General features: G+C 49.1%; 1 protein-coding gene across 5 annotated transcripts in view; it reads left to right on the top strand.

The window, feature by feature from the left end:
* Window positions 1-559: 559 nt before the first annotated feature.
* SGSM2 (small G protein signaling modulator 2) overlaps window positions 560-18822 on the top strand; it is a 43307-nt gene continuing 25044 nt past the window's right edge. For all 5 annotated transcript variants that reach the window (XM_039387069.1, XM_027751685.2, XM_039387068.1 and 2 more), the window contains exons 1-3: window positions 560-680; window positions 6828-6903; window positions 17635-17797. In XM_039387069.1, the coding sequence (XP_039243003.1) occupies window positions 624-680; window positions 6828-6903; window positions 17635-17797 (296 nt within the window). In that variant the 5' untranslated portion in view covers window positions 560-623. The remainder of the gene's footprint in view (window positions 681-6827; window positions 6904-17634; window positions 17798-18822) is intronic.

Genomic DNA, 18822 nt, shown 5'->3' with positions numbered 1-18822 from the left:
GGGCCAGGGTGGATCTGTGTCCCGGGGAATAGCTCCCGTGCCCTGGGATCACTCCCATCCTGGGATCTCTCTCCCATCCCATGTATCACTCCCATCTCTTGGATCTCTCCCATCCCTTGGATCATTCCCATCCCTTGGATCATTCCCATCCCTTGGATCTCACCCATCCCTCAGATCTCTCCCATCCCTGGGATCATTCCCATCCCTGGGATCATTCCCATCCCTGGGATCATTCCCATCCCTGGGATCATTCCCATCCCTCAGATCTCACCCATCCCTCAGATCTCTCCCATCCCTGGGATCATTCCCATCCCTCGGATCTCACCCATCCCTCGGATCTCTCCCATCCCTCGGATCTCTCCCATCCCTCGGCTCTCTCCCATCCCTTGGATCTCTCCCATCCCTCGGCTCTCTCCCATCCCTCGGCTCTCTCCCATCCCTCGGATCATTCCCATCCCTCGGATCTCTCCCATCCCGGGTCCCCTCACGCGGTCCCGCCCGTCGCTCAGCGCCCCCCCGCGGCCGTGCGGCGCGGCCCCGCCCCCGGTGACGTCAGGCCGCGGTGAAGATGGCGGCGGGCCCGGGCCGGTGCTGCCGCCCGCGCTGAGGCCGGAGCCGCCACCATGAGCGGCTCTGCGGACGCCGCGAAGGAGAAGCTGCTGTGGAACGTGAAGAAGGAGGTGAGGGCGGGGGCGGCCGGGGCTGCGCGGCGGGCACAGCCCCGCGCTCGGCGGGTCCCTGCAGGGAGCAGCCTCGGGCTCGGGGCGGGCGGACGCGGCCGGTCCCCGCAGGAGGCGATGGGGTGTCCGTGCCACCCTTCCCGGGCTGTCCGTGCCACCCTTCCCGGGCCGTCGGGGCGGTGCTGCCCCGGGAGCGCCTGGGGGGCTTTTCCCAGGCGCAGCTGGAGAAGGGATGTGGCTCTGCAGCTGCGGCAGGAGCTGCCACCGACCCCTGCTCCCGGCTCCCTTTCCCGGAGGGTGCGTTCCCCGTAGTACTCGGTTTTTAGGACCTTTCCGTAGCTGTGAGCTCTAGAGGAGAAAGGGGGGAATCGGCGGTAAAGAAACGTGTTCCTGAGGTCGCCGTGGGCGAGCCGAGCCGGCTCCCAGCAGAGCCCTGGCAGAGGTGCCGTGTCTGGCGCTGCCCCGGGCAGGGTGAGTTCGGCGGTGCCCGCGCACTCCTGTGGGGCCGGGCCGGGCAGTGTGAGCCACGAGTGCTCGAGGGACGGGGACCGAGGGCTTGGTCACACTCGCACTTGGGCTCCCTCGCGAGGTGCCCCTCACCGGGTGCTCGGCAGGACGGACGGACAGACAGACGGACAGCAGAGGTCCTGCGATGGCACCGGGCGGGAGCAGCTCCTGCCCAGGGTCCCGAGTGCCGTGGCAGGAGGTGCCTGTGCCGTGCACATGCCCGGGACCACGGGCACCTCTGTTCCAGCGGGGACTCCCCGCCGGGAGAGCGGCACCGCTCCCGCTGCCCCCGGTGCCGTGTCCGGCGGCACTGACCGTGTCACGGCCGTGTGTGGTGCCTGTTCTTACACGGCAGTGAAGTGGAGCTGTGATGTTTATCCGTCACAGCGAGAGCAAGTATTTTGAGCAGGTACCTGCCCTCCTGCTCCTTCCCCTCCCCGGGTGCGGCAGCAGGGGAGCAGGATTGAGCAAAGCTCAGCTCAAAAGTTGTTGCAATGGCCGAGGTTCCTGAGCCCCACTCCGCTGTCCTGATCTTCGTTAGTGCTGAAACCAGAACACATCGGGTGTCTCAGTCGGCGTGGGGAGATGGAAGGGGTAGAGCAGGGGCAGGCATGTATGATATGTATGCAGAGCAGCAGGACCATGTCCTGGAATGACCAAGCCAGCCCCTGGATCTGGGGCAGGTGGTACCTGCTGCTCACCTGCTGAATGCAGCCAGGAACCTGCCCCTTGGATTAGAAATTTTAGCTTAAACTATGACTTTTGAGCCAAGACAGTGTAAGGTTTTATTTAGAAGTGAGTGTGCTTGCTCTCCTGGGTAACGTTTAAATATATAAATAAACCTGAGAAATGTTTTCCAAATCTGAACGTTACAATCTTGTGCTAATGTACGAGATGGAAAGTGAAATGGATTTTTGTGATCCAAGCCAGCTCGAGCTGAGAAGAACAAGTGGTATGTAATTAAAAAATCTGAGGCTAATTTGTTTTTAAAGTCTCTAAAATGTTTTTAATTGGACTTTGGCTTTTAAATTACTTGAATAATGCTTAAAAGTGTTATTTGTATCTTCTGTGTCATCTGCATTTTTGTTTTGTCATTGATCTGTTTTTTCCATCTCCAAATCCTCACAAATGCTCTTTTAGAACATGAATAGTGGCTTGGCTTTTTGGGGTTGGCCAGAGCTTTCCAGCCTAAAATAGCCATGAGAGCTTTTGGTGTTTGTAAGCAGGTTGAGATAACACCTCTCACCTGTGCCCTCACAACGTGTGGCCCCTGTCTGTGCTCACAGTAAGAAAATGGGCTCAGGAGGCAGTTGGAGACACTGAGATGGAGATTTTATTTGTCTTAAGTAATCAATTGATGGAGGCAGGAATTGAACACAAGCCACTTGTAACCACCCACCAGATGATGGTGCCCTTAATGACTGTAATTAACTTTTTCCGATAGAATTTTCAGCCTCATTTTTTATGCTCTGTGACTTTTCACACAGCCACTTCTGCCTGCCTGCCTGCTGTGTGCTGGTGGGCTTGCTGGGAAAACCTGACTCATCCATGGCCATTCTCAGAGCCATCGTTCCCTTCTTTTGTCCTCTAAATCCAGGCTCTGCTTCCCATTAAATTATATTCCCATAACCTCAATATCCAAAGGAGTTCAGAGGCCACAGATTGTTTCTGTGTGCTGTTCCACCAAACCAGTTAAAATTCAGTTGTCTTTGCAAAACATATAACTGTCGTCTCCAAAGTCACTCAGTGCAAAGTGTTTAGTTTGTTTTGCCTCACTCTCAGCTAAAATTTCTGCGTTTTTCCTTTGGGAAATTTAATGCTGTTTGCTTTTTCTCAGATGGACTTTCAGTTCCCACTGGTAGGGAATGTATTTTGTTGGCTCTCACAGAAAGGAAGACATGTAATGTGTTTTGAAAATGTAACTCTGCTGGGATTCATGCTGAGGCTGCTTGGAAGTTCACGTTTCAAACATTTATCTCTCTCTGCAGGAAAATCTGTTGTGACAAGCAGAGTCATAAAACAGGCTTTTCTCTGGCCATTTCCTTCTGCCTCCTGAAATGGAGGTTTTGCCATTTCTGGATTTAAACAGAGCACTTCCTAGCTGTGAAACAAACAGGGTAACAATAACCTTAGCAGTTCCACCCTGAAAGATTTCAGAGTGCTTCAGAAACCAAGTGTCCCAACTTGCACCTGAAGTGCAACCAGTTCTGAGCAGAAATACAGTAGTTATTGAACAGCTTCTCTTTGCACCAGCCAGTCCTTCATCGGGAGTAAGAAGGAGTCAGTGCAGCAGAAGCTATTGATAAAGGAGATAAGCAGTGGCTGTACAACCTGAAGGAGACACAGGTGCTGGACATGAGGTTTTCTCCTTTGAGGAGAAAACACTGTGGGCTTTAACTGTGGTCCTGTAACTTTATGAGCACTATTCCTTGCCATTTGTAAAGCTTCCTTGTAGCAAAAATTAAAGAATTAAACATAAAGGCGTTTCTCTTGTGTACTTTTTTGGTGAAACTTACTAAATAATCCATGTAGTGTGATGGATGTCTGGTGTTTGACTGCTTCTGAAAGTTTTGGCCATTGTAGGATGTGGGAGAAGGTCAGAGCAGTGATCCATGGAAACATGGTGCAAATGCTGAGCAGCTTCTCTTCAGGGAGCTTGCTGTGCTTTACCTGGATAAATCCTGCCACCAGGATCTTCCTTACTCCTCAAGTGCTGAGATCTTTCCTTGGGTGGGCAGAGCTGTCCCTGCTCTGCAGTGGTGGGCAGTGTGGTGCCCATGAAGTCCCGTTTCCAGGGGGAGCAGGGTGTCCCTGAGGCTGGTGTGGTTCCCTGGGGCTGCCTCTGTGCTAGTGCCACCTGGCAGTGCAGGTAACAGCCTGGTTACTCTGTGTGGCTCCTGTACTGGCTTGCAGGGGAGGCACAGAGAGCAGGAGGGATGTTTCCAGGGCAGTGCAGGGAGCTGGTGTCACACCTCAGCCCAGGCTCTCCCTCCCAGGGGCACAGGCTCCTCTCCAGGCTCTGGCTGGAGGCTGCAGCCCTCCCTGCATCCTTTGCACCAGCAGCAGCTCCATAGGCTTGCTGGATTTCCTGACCTGGGTGGGTGCATGGATGACTGGGGGGGCAGGTAGTGATGTTTCTGTTAATGAGATTAATTTGCAGTTTGGTCAGGTCTGCTGGTAACTGCCAGTGGGTGTGTGTGGAGGCTTGTGCTCAGAAGGCTCCATTGACAAGTGCCTCCCCAGAACAGAGGCACAGCAATCCCTACAGAGCCAGGCAAAATTGCAAGGGAATAAAAGAAAAAAATAAAGGCTTGTGTTCCATTTGATGAGAAACATTTGCTTTAGCTCCCTGCCTGGAGCATCCATGAATTACGTGGCAGTGAGGGATGACGTGGGATTGATCAACTCTGCATTCCAGCTTTTGAATCTTCTCATCTCCTGTCTATGCCTTGAAAATGTTTTCTAATAACATTCACTCACTCTCCAGAAAATACACGGAGCTTGCTTGGATCCAGTGGCAGTTGGGAACACACCAAGTGCCTGCTCTGTGCTCTCAGCTCTGGAGTCTTGGGTTTGACATCTGCTGGGAGGCACCGGATGGTGCATCTGAAACCATTTTCTTTTTCAGTTTTTATACACTTTAAATTTTTTGTTGACTGGAACTGAAACAGGCAGAGCTGTGCTGTCCTGTCCCCAGGGCTGTGCTCTGTCCCCCTGCTGTCATTCCTCTAAGTGGTTTCAAACCTCTGCATGAGGTTTGGGACAAGTGCTGTTGGGTTCCTGCCAAGGCAAGCAGTCACCAAGCCTGTCCCTCAGTGCTGCCAAGGGCAGTGCTGAGTACTCGGGATAATCTGGATGTGAGTGCCCATCCACGAGACCTCCTCACACCTGTGCTTCATCCTTGATACCCTCTTACTCCTCCACCTCCTGCCGCTTCACTGTGAGGTCCCGAGTTCTAACAGCCGTGTCAGAAATGCTGCAGGAGAGAAACAAATTGCCTTGCTCAGAGTTTATATTGTCAGGCCTCAGGTGTGAGCAGCGAGCCAGGTTTTATAAAGTGCAAAGCACTTGCTTTGAAGTCCTCAGCTATAAAACATGTTCTACTTTCAAAGCCTCTTACTTGTTTGCTTTTTCCCCTCCAATGTTTTCTTTGCAACTCAGAGGGCTCCTGTTTGATAAGGAGCACAAATTCTGGAGGATCCACTTGATCCAGAATTTGGGGCAAGGCGAATGCCATGTGCTGAAAGGCTCGTGCAGCAAGTGCTGGAGCTGCAGCCTTCTGGCAGCCGGGCTGGGGGTGTACGAGTGGGCACGGAGGCCTCAACATGATCACTGGGGGAAGGGATGCTTGGTTACAGCATCCACAATTGGCCTTGCAGAGGAGGAGGAAGCCCCTCCAAACTGGAGAAAGCATCTCCATAGGCAGCTGCAGAGCCCAGCTGTCGGTGGAGCACTGCACCTTCTGCTGCTCCAGTGCTGAGTGGGAAGGCTCCAAACCTTGGGACCTGTCAGTGCTGTGGAGGAGTGGGACCCAGCTAGCCCTAAATGTCGGAAGAAGAGAGTGTCTGGTTGTCTTCTGCCATGGTACCCCTTACTTTCATGTACTGAAAGCGAATTGACATTTCTTTAGGCAGAGTGTCCTAGCCCTGTCATTATAGCTCACAAATGAGAGAAGCCAAAAATGATGGTGGATTTGTATATGGAAGAGAGCAAGCCCTCTGTGGCCAGGAGGAAATGAGTGTCTGATAAATGAGTTGGTGGAGGCAAATAGTTTTCATCTGGTGTCAGGCTGAGGAAGCCTTTGGGGAGGAATAAGGTAGCAGATGAATGGAGGGTGAGTGCAGCCTCTCACCAAGAGCCTCATTGTAAGATTTGTCTGTTTCTTCCTTAATTTTTGAAAGTTGGTAATTTACCCTGATTTCCCTCTGGAGCTTGACACATCAGCCCTGAAACTGGAAAAGAGCTTTGTTTTAAATCGTTAAGAAGTGCGATAAATGTAATTTTATTTGCTGTAATTGTTAAATCGTGTCTTGAAGCAAAAATGGAAGGCACTGCCTTCTCTGTAGGTTCTATAATAATTTTGTACAGTGTTTGGTGCAGCAGAGCTTTGAGAGCATAAGTTGTAATTGCTGTGGCATGTGAAGTCCCCAGGCAGGAGGAAGGTGGCCGTAAAACCCTCTAGGGCTGTGTGCCTGTGTAGCTCAAGGATGTTTTGTGCTTGAAAAAGAGCAGAAGGGCACAAGTAGAGAGGGGACATGGCAACACATAATCTGGTTTCATGAGCAGAAGGAACTGTGCCAAGGGTGAATCATGAAGTTTTGCACAGCCCTTTGGAACTTGTTCTGGAGAAGTTCTTCAGAGGGTATGCTGGGCATGCTGCAATAATTCAGCCTTTTATGGGGCACACCCCAAAGAGACCTGTCCTTGTTCTGCCAGAGGTTCCCTCATCCCATGATAAGCTGCTCAGGTTTGTCTGTCCTTTCCCTCCTTAAATCCATGCTTCCCTGCAAAATGTGAGGTGTGTGAGTTGTGAGTCTGTTGGTGATGGGGAAAAGGCAAGCAGTGATTGAAACTGAAACTCCCAAATGCTGTGCTGGTTTGTGTGGAGATCATACAATCCTTTCTCTCTGTTCCTTTCAGGTGAAGCAGATCATGGAAGAAGCTGTCACACGGAAGTTTGTCCATGAAGACAGCAGTCACATCATCGCCCTGTGTGGTAAATGTCACATGGAACAGCTCACACTACCTAACCTTACTTTTCCTCTAGAAATGTATTTTCTCTGCTGTCAGAGGTAAAGGCAGGGATTTAGACGTTAGAAATCATGGTGTTCAGGCCCAGGCCACCTTTTTATATTTGCTACATGTGTGTGTACATTACAAATCGTAAAGTAACTCCTACTAAAATGTCATTATCCAAGTACCAGGCCAAAATGACAGGTGATTTACCAGGAAGCACTAGTACATTAAATAATGTGTATTTGGGGGTAAGACACATCCCAAAGAATACTTGCCAAAAGGTGAAGTTTTTACAGATATGGGTTAAAATCTGAACACCTTCCACTTGAAAATTCTTCATTCTCTAAGTTGTCTCAATGTGTTTGAAGAATAAGGTGTCTCATTTTGAGGACAGGTGACACAATCCAGCTCTAAAGGGCATTGAAAGAGCTGTTGTCTGCTTAAGCAGAAAACAATGAAAATCTCAGTGAGTTTTCCAGCCAGCATTGTGCCACTGGCTGATTGGCCAGTGTTTCAGATCTTCACAACACTTCTGCTCTCCCCTTGCTCCAAATGCTGCACTGCATAAACGGTGCACTCGAGGCCTGGGCTATGACTTTGTGGAGATTCCAGTATATTTTTAATATAATCAGTGAGCCACTGGGGACTTTTCCTTAAATGGTATTTTGGAAGTGGCATTACCAAGAATTAGAAAGAAAATAAGATAGATAGATAGTAGAAATAGTGTTCTACATTATGTACACCAAGAGCAGCTGGTATTCAGAAGTCTGTGAATAGATCTAAGTCTGAATAAATTCTAGAATTTGGTGGTGGTTTGCCTGTTCCCTGCAGATTTAGACTGATGTGTGTGTGGTGGTGATGGAGTGATACACTGTGGGTAGGTGGATAAAGGATGGTCCAGTGTTGGGTTCTCAGTAGAGGTCAGCTTCAGAAAGCTCACACCCACTGCTCCTTTGGAGACTTAGCCACTGCTTTCAGTGCCCGAGAAGGAATTGTTGAATGGAGGTTCAACAGTTCTGAAATCTAACCCATAATTTACTAGGGCCAACAAAAATGTAACACTATTAACCAGACTTAGTGTGGAGAAACATCACAGGAAGATCCTGCTGAGAATGAAAGCTCTGTACAACTGTAAATATGTCTGTTGGCCTGGGGATTCTTGGCTGCTTTCTCTCTGTGCTTCAAAGGGAAGACAACGGGGAGCGATGCTGGGAGTGATTGGAGAACAGCCATAATCCCAGCACTGCTGAATCTCCCAGAGCAGAGCATTTGCAGCCTGCCAGCTTCCCAGTTAGGTGTGATGGCAGTGCAGAGGTTAAGCAGAGGGGAAGTTAGATTTGGCTTTGGCTGGAAGTGGACCATTCAGACAAGGAAGGAATGACACACGTTACTGACAGCCAAAGTCAGAGAATAGTAACCTTTCCTGAAAGTGATATTCCAAAACCATTGGAATTCCGGTTTGCTCTGCTGTGCTTCACCAGCCTGTTGCTGTTGGCAAGTTAGCTTTGACTTACAGCTCAGGAGCATTGATTCATCTACATACTCAGTGCAAGAATGGCAGCTTTGACCACGTTTTCTGGCTAAGGTTTTGCTGCCGTTAGTGCAGACTGTAGCCGTTCCCTCCATCGAGTTTGTGGTTGTGTTAAACGTTCCCCTTTTATCTACTGCATATTTGTACTACACAGAGGAGAAAAAGTAACTGTGGGAAATGGTCCCAGGACAGGAGGAGGTGCAGGATCCCTGAGCCAGTGCCCTTGCTGCAGATTGCCTGTGTGATCCAGAGAGCTCCCAGTGTGGTCTGTCTGGTCCCTGTTCCTGAAATCCTGTTCTGGAAGCCGTGCTTGGTGTCAGGCAGCTATTTCTGTTAGACTCTACTTGGCCAAAATTAGGAATACTGTAAAGTGTTCTTCACGTGTCTCTCTTCCTCCCACTGTGATTCCAGTTGGTTTTGTGTTCTGGATTCTTCAGCATCTGAAGAACTAATAACTCCATGAGCTGACTCATCATTGCCCAGCCCGATGCTGCTTTGAACGTAGACCTTGATTAACTCTAAACCAGAAGCAGGTGAAGCTGAATGTTCTGTTTTCTCTTTGGCTGATTGAATGGAGAAACCCCTTCCAGCAGATTTGGCTAGCAGCTCCTGGCTGGGGCTCTCCTGTGTGTGCAGTTCTCGTCCCTCCCCCACTCCAGTTTCATGTGCCTCTTCAAGAGGTTTTCCCCTTCTGTTTAAAATAAGACTGCCTCAGTACATGAGTCATTTTCAGTGAATCTTTGTTATAAATATAGAATTCTTGTGAATCATTTTACTCTCCTGCAAGGCTGAGTTTAGCAAGAGTCTCTTAAATACATGATAGTTGATTTTCAGGGTCTGTCTGCATCAGTAACTGAACATTTCCTAGCTGCCCCAGGTCCTAGATGGCTGAAAGCAGTGCCAACATTTTCATCCTTATGAGAAGTGCAGGGGGTTCTGTATTTGTTCTCAGCCCAGTGTATAACCCAGTTACGTCCCAGGGGCTCTTTCATCCCCCCAGTTTCTAGAAGATGCAGCTCTGTGGTTTGGAGCTGTAGCATCTCCGTTTGGCCTCTGCAGCATGGCTGGTGTGTGCCCTGGTGGGACAGAATTCCCCCTTGCCTTGGGCTGGGGTTGCTGTGGGGTGTGGTGGGACAGAATTCCCCCTTGCCTTGGGCTGGGGTTGCTGTGGGGTGTGGTGGGACAGAATTCCCCCTTGCCTTGGGCTGGGGTTGCTGTGGGGTGTGTTCCTCCGGAGGTGTGTGCTCGGCCAGGCTGCAGTGACACAGGGCTGTTCGTGGCATCTTCAGTGGCTGGTGCTTCTGGGGGAAGCTGGATGTGGATGTTTCCAGCCTGGGTTCTGTGGAGACGTTTCCTTGGGAACGGCAGCTGCCATCCCTGACGTGGGGCCTCGCTGAGCTGAGCTGGCTCTGCAGTGCTGAGCCCTCCTCCTGCAGCCCTGCTCCCCCAGTGCCCGAAGCTTCCATGGCTGCAGGTGTTCTCACCAGGAACACCAGCCCTTCCCAGCTTCTGCACTTCTGAGGGAAGGAGAAAGAAAAAGGAAGCTTTTCTCTGTCTCTCCAGCTACCTGAAGTGCATTTACAGGGTTTCCAGTTCGGTACATTACACTTGCTGTGTTCATCCAAAAATTCCCTGCACTTTGCTGAGCCTTTTCTGTGTAGTTGTCCATCTTCAGGTCTGACAGTAACGTGCTGCTTTAAGCAATTAAAAAACTTCAGTCAGCTTCATACAGCAAATGCACTGGAACATGCTTTATTCCTGAATGTCCAAGACACTGTTACCTGAATGACAGTCTTTATGTTTTTAATATATAGTTTGAAATGAGTCTCAGTAGTTTGTTGTCTTTGAACAACAATATATATTTTGAGTGCATTAAATGAAATAATCCTGAATTCCCATGCTGTAAGCTAATTGCCATAGACTTCAGGTGGCTTATTGAGGGCTGGGATGTGTTACAATCAAAATATATGTTGTTTAGATGTAAATCCAACATGCCTGCTTGGCAAAGGGAATGTACTTACTTGGGGGAAGGTTGGCACTAAACATGAGTGAAAATAGTAACTTGGGCACTGTCAAACATGCAGAACTTGGCTTTTCAATCAGATTTCAATTCAAATTAAGGAAGGGATGAACTGCACTAAGAGCTTTTTTTGGCCTGAATAATAAATCTGCTGCCAGTAATTAAACCCACTAATTAAAATGTACAGAATCCCTTTGTGGCTGAACTGAGAAGGCCAGTTCTGATTTTGAGCTGCAGAACGGTATTTAATGTTGTGCTTGGGGCTTCTTGTAAACCTTCTTTGAGGATGGCAGGTCTGCATGGCACATGTCCCTTGGGATGTGAGTGGGTGACTTGCCCAGCTGCCAGTCCAGTCTGCTCTGTGGAAGCGGCTGCCTGTGAAACCTTTGGTAGTTGCTGGACACAGTGGTCGAGGAGGGTGTGTGAGGAGGTAAATGGATGGGTGAGGAGGTGAATGGATGGATGGATGCATGGAGAGGTGGGTGGGTGTGTGAGGAGGTAAATGGATGGGTGAGGAGATGGATGGATGGATGGATGGATGGATGGAGAGGTGGGTGGGTGTGTGAGGAGGTCCATGCATGAGGAGGTCCACACAGCAGCTCTGCAGTGCTGTGAGTGCCCTGGCCAGCTCTGCAGGGTCCATCCTTTCCTTTGTGGGTGACTTCCACATCTATAAGCACAATGTGCCAGGTAGTAGGTGAATATCATCATACTGCTTCTTCTCAGTACAGTTTCTCTCCTGTGCTCCTGTCGGTTGTGCAGCAGCTCCTTCAGCTTCCCTGTGTTTCCTTCAGTCAGTGAGACTCGAATAGATCTTGACTTGGGCCAGGTTGTGGCAGGTCAGAGCTGGACTCCAGGCTGAGGATGAAAATGGCTGCATCTGTGAAGCACTCCTGAGCTGGCATTATTGGTCTCATGTTGGTGCTCTTGCTCTGAAGCTCCTACAGCGTCTGTGTACATGAGGACTGCACAAGCGTTTGTTGTTCTTGGAAGCAGAGCGAGGACAACTGTCACCCACAACTGCTTCTGAGATGTCTGTGCCTCAGGCACAGAGTCAAGTTCCACTCTCAAAACCTGATGTGTGGGCCATCCATTGCAGTTTCCTTTCACAAGCCCTGGGGCACTTACACTTGGATAATCATCTGTGTAAGATGCTTCCTTCTTGGAAAATAAGTGGAGGGAATTGTTATTTGGAATAGCTCTGAGTCAGTCAGGATCTGTTCACAGCAAAAGGACTGGTGTGTTCTGAGAAACAGAACACACTCTTGGGTCCTCTTCACATTTTAGCACCAATTCAGTGTATAACAGGATTGCAGTTAATGTGCAAAACACTGAGACTGGACTTTCTATCCAACAGTTTAACAGTTACTCCCCAGCTTCCTAAAGCAGAGGAGTACTCCACTCATTCTGGAGGTGGGAGGGAGTAGGAAAGCAATTGTGTGACTGCGTTTTCTGGAGCCACGTGCTTAGCTGGGATCTTCAGGGCCTGTAAATGTTTGTAGGAACACAGTCAAAGAGCATCGCCTGAAGTCATGGGTGAGTCTCTGTCAAAGCTGGCAGTGGAAAATTGGGAATCCTTTGAACATGAATATGGCTGGTGACTCCTGGAGGTATTTTGGGGATGGAATGATGTGTGAGCTGCAGGAGTGCCCAGCAGTGCTGGTGAACAACCTGCACTGCCCACAGAGACAAGGGTTAACCACAACAATGTGTTAGTTGTGCGACTGTTGCCTTCATTGGTCGTATGATGACTTGTTATCCCATTTTGCACAAAGTTAATTGTGTTTGAAAGAGAAGATCTAATTAGGAACCCATGACTGCATGATGCTGGAGCTCATGTTCTGTTCTCGTTCAGGACCTGAAATCCAGGCAATTATCAGAGTCACCAAACGTCATGATTGCCAGCCCCAAGCCATGAAAAATCATGAGTCAGAAATCTTTTCCTTCATGGCCCTAAATTACAAGGCTGGATTAAAGTTCATGACAGGAAAATAAAATCAGCTGGGGAATAGAAATGTATCTCTTAAGGACATTTCTTACCCAGAGATCCTTATCCAGTGGCTTGCTTCAAGAGGGTACAGCTTCCAGAAGAATATCCAATAGCCACAACTTGCAGTAAAATTGTGGAAGGCAGCAATGTGGGAAGCTGTTGGTTTTTAAGGCAAGAAGTAAATTCCTGATAGAAACCCTTTTCCTGCCTCCTGTTTAAAATATGGCACCAAAGTGTTGACAGTTGAAAGGAACTGGAGATTGACATGGAGCTGTTCTGGACCTCTTTTATGGAGTGACCTGAGTGTCCACACAACGAGCTGTTCCCTTCATTTTCAGTTGGAGTGGCAGCTTTCCACTTCTTCTGAAAATCAGCCCCATTATGAAGAGATGTCTTATGCTTTGGAGTTTTTAGGTGGTTCTCTTGAGGCTTCTAAATAGCACTATGGTCATAGGTTTGACAGTTTTCTCTCTTTTTTTTCCTTAGCTCACAGAAATGTAACTTCTGTAGAAACAGATGTAAATAACCATTATTCAACCTGACAGTTTATCATCTTAATTCTTTGGCTTTCTAACCTCAGCATGGATATTTTAAAAAAATGTAGTTAATCTGCTATGGAAATGCAAGTCTCTCACAAACAAAATACAACCCTCACTGTATTACTGCTCCTATTTGGAAAACAAACATTTTTGGTGATGAATAATGCTTAAAAAACAGTGTACAGAGATTCTGCCTCACTTGATAAACACATTAGCCCAAAGAGAGTACCAGAGATGATCATAATCAGGGGGAGGCAAATATTTTTTCACACAAATTTAAAAGGTTTTTGATTGTGCTCCAAAGATGATGCTTAAAGTAATGAGTGGTGTTCTGTAGAGGGGAGAAGAGAGAGTGAATACTAGCTTTGATGTGAAATGAAGCAGTTTTTTAACTGCACGTGTTTTTAGTCTGAGAAGTGAAACATAATCTGTCGTGCTTTTTAGAGAACTCTGCTAACTTTTTTGCTTTAATCCTGGGCCATTAATTGGATCATATTCAATACTTAGAGGAAGCTCAGTAATTTTGATTTACCCTTAACAGTGTTTAATGGAAACGCTTCCATTTCCTGAAGGTTATTGAGATCCCTGAAGCTTAATGGTCAAGATTTGAAAGGGGAGCAGGCACCAGCTTCCAGCCCTGGTGTTTCCTGGCCAGAGCTATCTTTAGAAGTGAGGATTGTCCATTTAGAGACTATTTTCCAGGGAATGACTGAAGTGGATGTTATGTGGCAGAACCAAACAGGAGTAGGTGAATGAGGGCAGAGGAGCACCTCTGGGTGTCTCCTCTGCAGTCCTTTGCTGCTGGGCTGACACACAGGTCCAGCTGAGTCTCCTGCCCTGCTCAGTGACACAGCGTGCTGGGACTGGGCAGTGACACTGCTCTCAGACTGGGCAGGTCTGGGGTTATCTGGGTAAAGCAACAGCAGCTGGAGATCGTGAACATCTGATGTCTTCTTTATCATCCTCCTCTTTTCACTTGTTCTTAATTTCTTCAGCCTCATGAATTCGATTCCCTGTGCACAGTTTCCATGAAAACAAGGTATTTAGCTGCAGTATTTCTTCCTGTCTAAAGAAAATCTCGTCTGCTAAATATACCCCATAAATTATCCTTCCACGGGCCTTCTTTTCTCTGCTCACCACCCTTCCAGCCTCAGAGCTCTCATTTCACACTCCATTAAGTCATGTCAAGATTTTCCTAGAGGCAAAAAAGGAGAAAACCGACCTTGTTCACCTGACTCTGCGAGAAGTAGCCGTGGTGAAGTCATAAAAAAGTGACATTTTCCAAAGCTTGGTGGGCACCGTGATTATTTGAACTGTAAATCAATAATATATCTGCACTTAATTAAATTCAGCAGTGGATACTGCAGGGAATGTTCCTCAAAACTGGCTGGAGTTAATGGATTTTTAGATGGCTGCTGTCAGTGGAACCATACAAGGGAATTACCTGAGCTGTGCTGATTTATTCCCAGTGCAGTGCTGCTCTTCCAGTCCGTGTGTAACGAGTTGCTGCCTTTTTCTGTGATGAGTTTTTGGCTGTGTTTGTTGTAGGTGCAGTGACTGTAGGCAGGCTCAGATCACATTGGGCTGTGCCCAGAGAGCTCACAGTAGTTATTGACCTGTGTGCACACACACCTGTATCCAACAGCATGTGTATGTGTGTGTGTGCACAAGACCACCTGTTGATGCCTTTCTGGTGTCAGTTACTGTCTTTTTAGAGTGTCAGATTCCAAAGAGGGGAAAATGGTTCATTTTCTTTGGAATAGGTAAATAACTTCATTTCCCTGTCCCATAGGTACAACCCCTCGGAGGGTTTGTGTGTTATGTCTTTAGGCAGCAAGCTGAGCTTTGCACTTTGGGACTCCAGGGCGTTGCCTATTTTTGGTTTATCAAAAAGCATCATTGCCAAGGTCCTCTCCTGTCTTTTAAAAGATTCTGCAGCTTGAGGTGACTCTTCTCCCAGTGTGTTCAGGATGTGTTGAGTTTGCTTTCCAGCTGAGCTTGGCTGTGGGCAGTGTTGGCAAGGTGCAGTGAGCTCAGTGCCTGCCTTGGACACAGAGCCAAGGGAAAGCCCTGTGGGCTCTGCCAGGCAGCTTGTCCCTGGCTGCTGTGCTGTGCCACTCTCGTGCTGCTCACTGTGCTGGAGAGATGCCTTCCTGCTGTCCTGTGCTGCCAGGGTGACAGTCTCCTGGGCTGGGCTGGGGTGGCACCTCTGTGGCAAGGTGGGCTGCCCTCCTTGGATGTTTTGTAGTTAACTGGATACAAGACATGGTGTGTTTGGAAGCGTGTTCAGATCCAGTCAGGTGTCAATGTAAAGTCAGCTGTCCTGGAGTAGTTCCTGTAGAAAGCAGCCTGGACAGAAGAACTGGAGACAACCAGTGCTGTAAGTCTCAGTCAGGGGGTGAAGTGGAGGAGAATGAAGTGCCCTGAGGGTCACAGCAGCAGGGCTGTAACCTGCACCCTGATCTGAGGGTGCCTTACACGCAGAACTGGACATGCATTAGTCTCTCATGCTGTGGAACATACATTTTGAGGCAATCCAACAGTGAAGTCCAGTGTCTCTCCCCTCACAGAAAATCCCTACGCATGTGCTACGGGCAGTTAGGGACTGATGTTACCCAAGTCCTTGTGATGAGAAATGTCACAATGGACTAATTAAATATTGGGGCTTTAGAGACAGTCACTGTGGAAATTGCCCTCAGTGGCAGCTGCAGCATTTATTAATAATTAAAGCTGTGCCTGCTGTGCTTTTCACTGAATTTGTTTCATTAATATTTTATTGTTTTAAAGAAATAAAAAAAAGCAGTGGAGGTGGGAAGAGACCCTGTTTCCTAAGCAACAACAATGCACTTCTTTGCAGTTATTTTTAAAGGCAGGTTGCTTCGTTTAGGGTTTGGAACCAATTGTTGCTACATTGCTCCGGGCATCTGGAAAGCAGCTCCTCTTTTTTCTTATTCTTTATTTCTGATTGAAAGGCAGAGCAGAACAGTTGCTGGGTTAAGAGCTGTTGTGATGGTTGCTAGAGAGGAGGTAGGACTGTGATGTGCAGAAGGTCCCATGCTGCCATCCCCGGGCAGTGCTGTCCCGTGCTGTTCCATCCCCGGGCAGCTCTGTCCTGTCCCAGGCTGTTCCATCCCCGGGCAGCTCTGTCCTGTCCCAGGCTGTTCCATCCCCGGGCAGCTCTGTCCTGTCCCAGGCTGTTCCATCCCCGGGCAGTGCTGTCCTGTGCTGTTCCATCCCCGGGCAGTGCTGTCCTGTCCCAGGCTGTTCCATCCCTGGGCAGCTCTGTCCTGTCCCGTGCTGTTCCATCCCCGGGCAGCTCTGTCCTGTCCTGTGCTGTTCCATCCCCGGGCAGCTCTGTCCTGTCCCAGGCTGTTCCATCCCCGGGCAGTGCTGTCCTGTCCCAGGCTGTTCCATCCCCGGGCAGCTCTGTCCTGTGCTGTTCCATCCCCGGGCAGCTCTGTCCTGTCCCGGGCTGTTCCGGCTCGGATGCTCCTTGGCTCGGATGCTCCTTGGCTCGGAGCGGAGCCAGCCTGGCCGCGGGGATGGCGCCGGGCTCCTGCTCTCCTGCTCGTGTCAGACAGGCACTGCTCTGCCCCCGCAGATGTCCTGTGATGGCAGAGCACGATTCTGCCATGAGCTGATTGCTCACAGGGTCACGCGGGGATGTGCCCGGGAGTCCCGGTCCTCTTTCCAGGCTGTTGTGCCTGATGGGGTGTTGTGTTCTGGGGCAGTAGTTCTGGCTGGAAGTGCCCCAGCATGGGAAGCGGTGTTAGACCTGCTGCTCAGTGGCACTCGGGTTAGTTCCAGGGCCTGAGCAGTGCAGACAGGGGTTTTTCAGATGCAGGCATTCAAGTGTTGCGGGATTTGGAGCCTTCGAGTACAATAAGGAGAGGAGTCTTCAAGAAGTGCTCAGCACCTGACAGTGTTGGGCGTGAAGTGCAACAACAAAAGGCTGCCTTCTCTCAAAATGAGCCACTGAGTGCTGGGTGAGAGGCAGAGAGTATCGGAGCAGATGGAGAGGCATGTGTTCCCGTGAGGAACATTTCATGTGCAGTTGGAGCTGTGGTTTCCCCCGGGGCTGCCCTGCTGTCAGGCAGTGCAGGAGAGCTGGGTGCTCACACAGACCCTGTGAGGGCTGCCCTGCTGCGTGGGCACACCTGGCACTACAGCTGGCTCCTCTCTTGCCTGTGAATGAATCCTTCACCCCTTCACATGGGCAGTGTTGGCTGTGTGACTCATCTGCAGTCTCACTTTAAAAGCTGATAGACAAGGAAGGCTTATTTTTTGTTTTGGTTTGTTGTTTGTTTGTTTTTTTAATTTATATTTCTTTTGTTTCTCTTTCCTGCAGCAGGTTACACGAGAGCTGGATAGATTTCTGCTGCAGTCTTGCAAGGCTGACATAGTGCAGTGCAGTGCTTTGCTGGTGCCATCAGGGTGTGTTACAGAGTGGTTCTGTGAGTCTGTGATGTGCATAGTGGGGTGACATTACTGGCAGATTTCAGTTTGGTCTTGTACTGCCATTATCTGTACCTTACAAGGTGCTTGTAGTTGCAGGTTAGACACGTGCTGGCATGATCTGATTTGGAGTTGCAGTGTGTCTGCCTGTCCCCCTGACTGTCCCTGTCCCGCAGGCGTGGTGGAGGCGTGTCTGCTGCACATGCTGAGGCGCAGGGCTGCCGGCTTCCTGCGCTCCGACAAGGTGGCTGCGCTCTTCACCAAGGTGGGCAAGACGTGTCCCATCGCTGGGGACGTGTGCAAGAAGGTGCAGGAGCTGCAGCAGCAGGTGGAGAGCAGGTGAGGTCTGTTTGTCAGCAGAGTTCCTGCAGAGTGTGTGTGTGTGTGTGCAGTGTGCTGGGCACACACAGACTGCTCCGGGAATTCAGGGCCTGCCTGGGCCACGTGTCTTATTCGTGGCTGTAACAACGAGGCAGATGGTTGTGTTTGATCAGGCTGGCAGCAAGCAAAGGGGCAGAGGTGGGGAACTGGGCCTTTGGTGTTTCATTGTGCTGCTCAGTCCAGCAGAGCAGCACGTCCAGCCCACACCCAGCACCAGAAGTGACTAATTGCTGGTGATTTCAGAGGGCTCACAGTCGGGGTATGGTGGACCAGCTTGGTGGGAAGGGAGTGGGTGGAAAAAGGAACCAAAGAACAGACTTAGTGGCAAAGCTGTTTTGGCATGCTTCTGTCAAACCAGTGACAGATTTGTGGGTATCATGGTAGGAATAGTTAAGTTAATGGATACAAAACTGATGGGAGGAAGGATGATATAGGAAAGCTGTTAAGTACATGTTGGACTTGAGCACAACAGAATTTGTCCTGGAGTCAAGGACTAGAGATTACAGAAAGTCTTAAATTTCTTGGTGCTGGTGAGTAGTGCAATTAAAATTTTCCATGTGGTTCTGCTAATGGAGTCACAGTGCCTGAGCCTGTGGGAGGAGTGTCTTGTCCTGTAAGCTGAGGACAGGACTGTTTTTTCTTCTGTGTGTAGGCACTGCTGAGCCCTGAGAGCTCTTTGTACATCATCTGAACTTTTAGCCTCTGATCAACTTGCTGTAAGAAGGGCTTTGCCAAGAGAGCTTAACTTCTTGTTCTGTTGAAGTCTTCAATTATTGACAGTTGTTTAAATTAGCATTTATATTTCTGTGTCATTTTCTGGCATTTATCTTTATTAGACTTGTAGTTATCAGACTTTGTTATGTAGCTTTTAGCAGGTATGTACCTATTTTTGATATATTTTTAATTGTGTGCCTACCGATACAGACTGGCATTTTATTAATTTTATTTCTTAAAATGTTGGGAAGAAGGATGCTTTCTGTTGA

Source organism: Pipra filicauda, unplaced genomic scaffold, assembly GCF_003945595.2.
Source record: "Pipra filicauda isolate LSUMZ 115617 unplaced genomic scaffold, ASM394559v2 scaffold120_size2142806_pilon, whole genome shotgun sequence".
Taxonomy (NCBI): domain Eukaryota; kingdom Metazoa; phylum Chordata; class Aves; order Passeriformes; family Pipridae; genus Pipra; species Pipra filicauda.
Note: the sequence above shows the minus strand (reverse complement) of the source record. Positions and strands in the feature narration are given on the sequence as shown.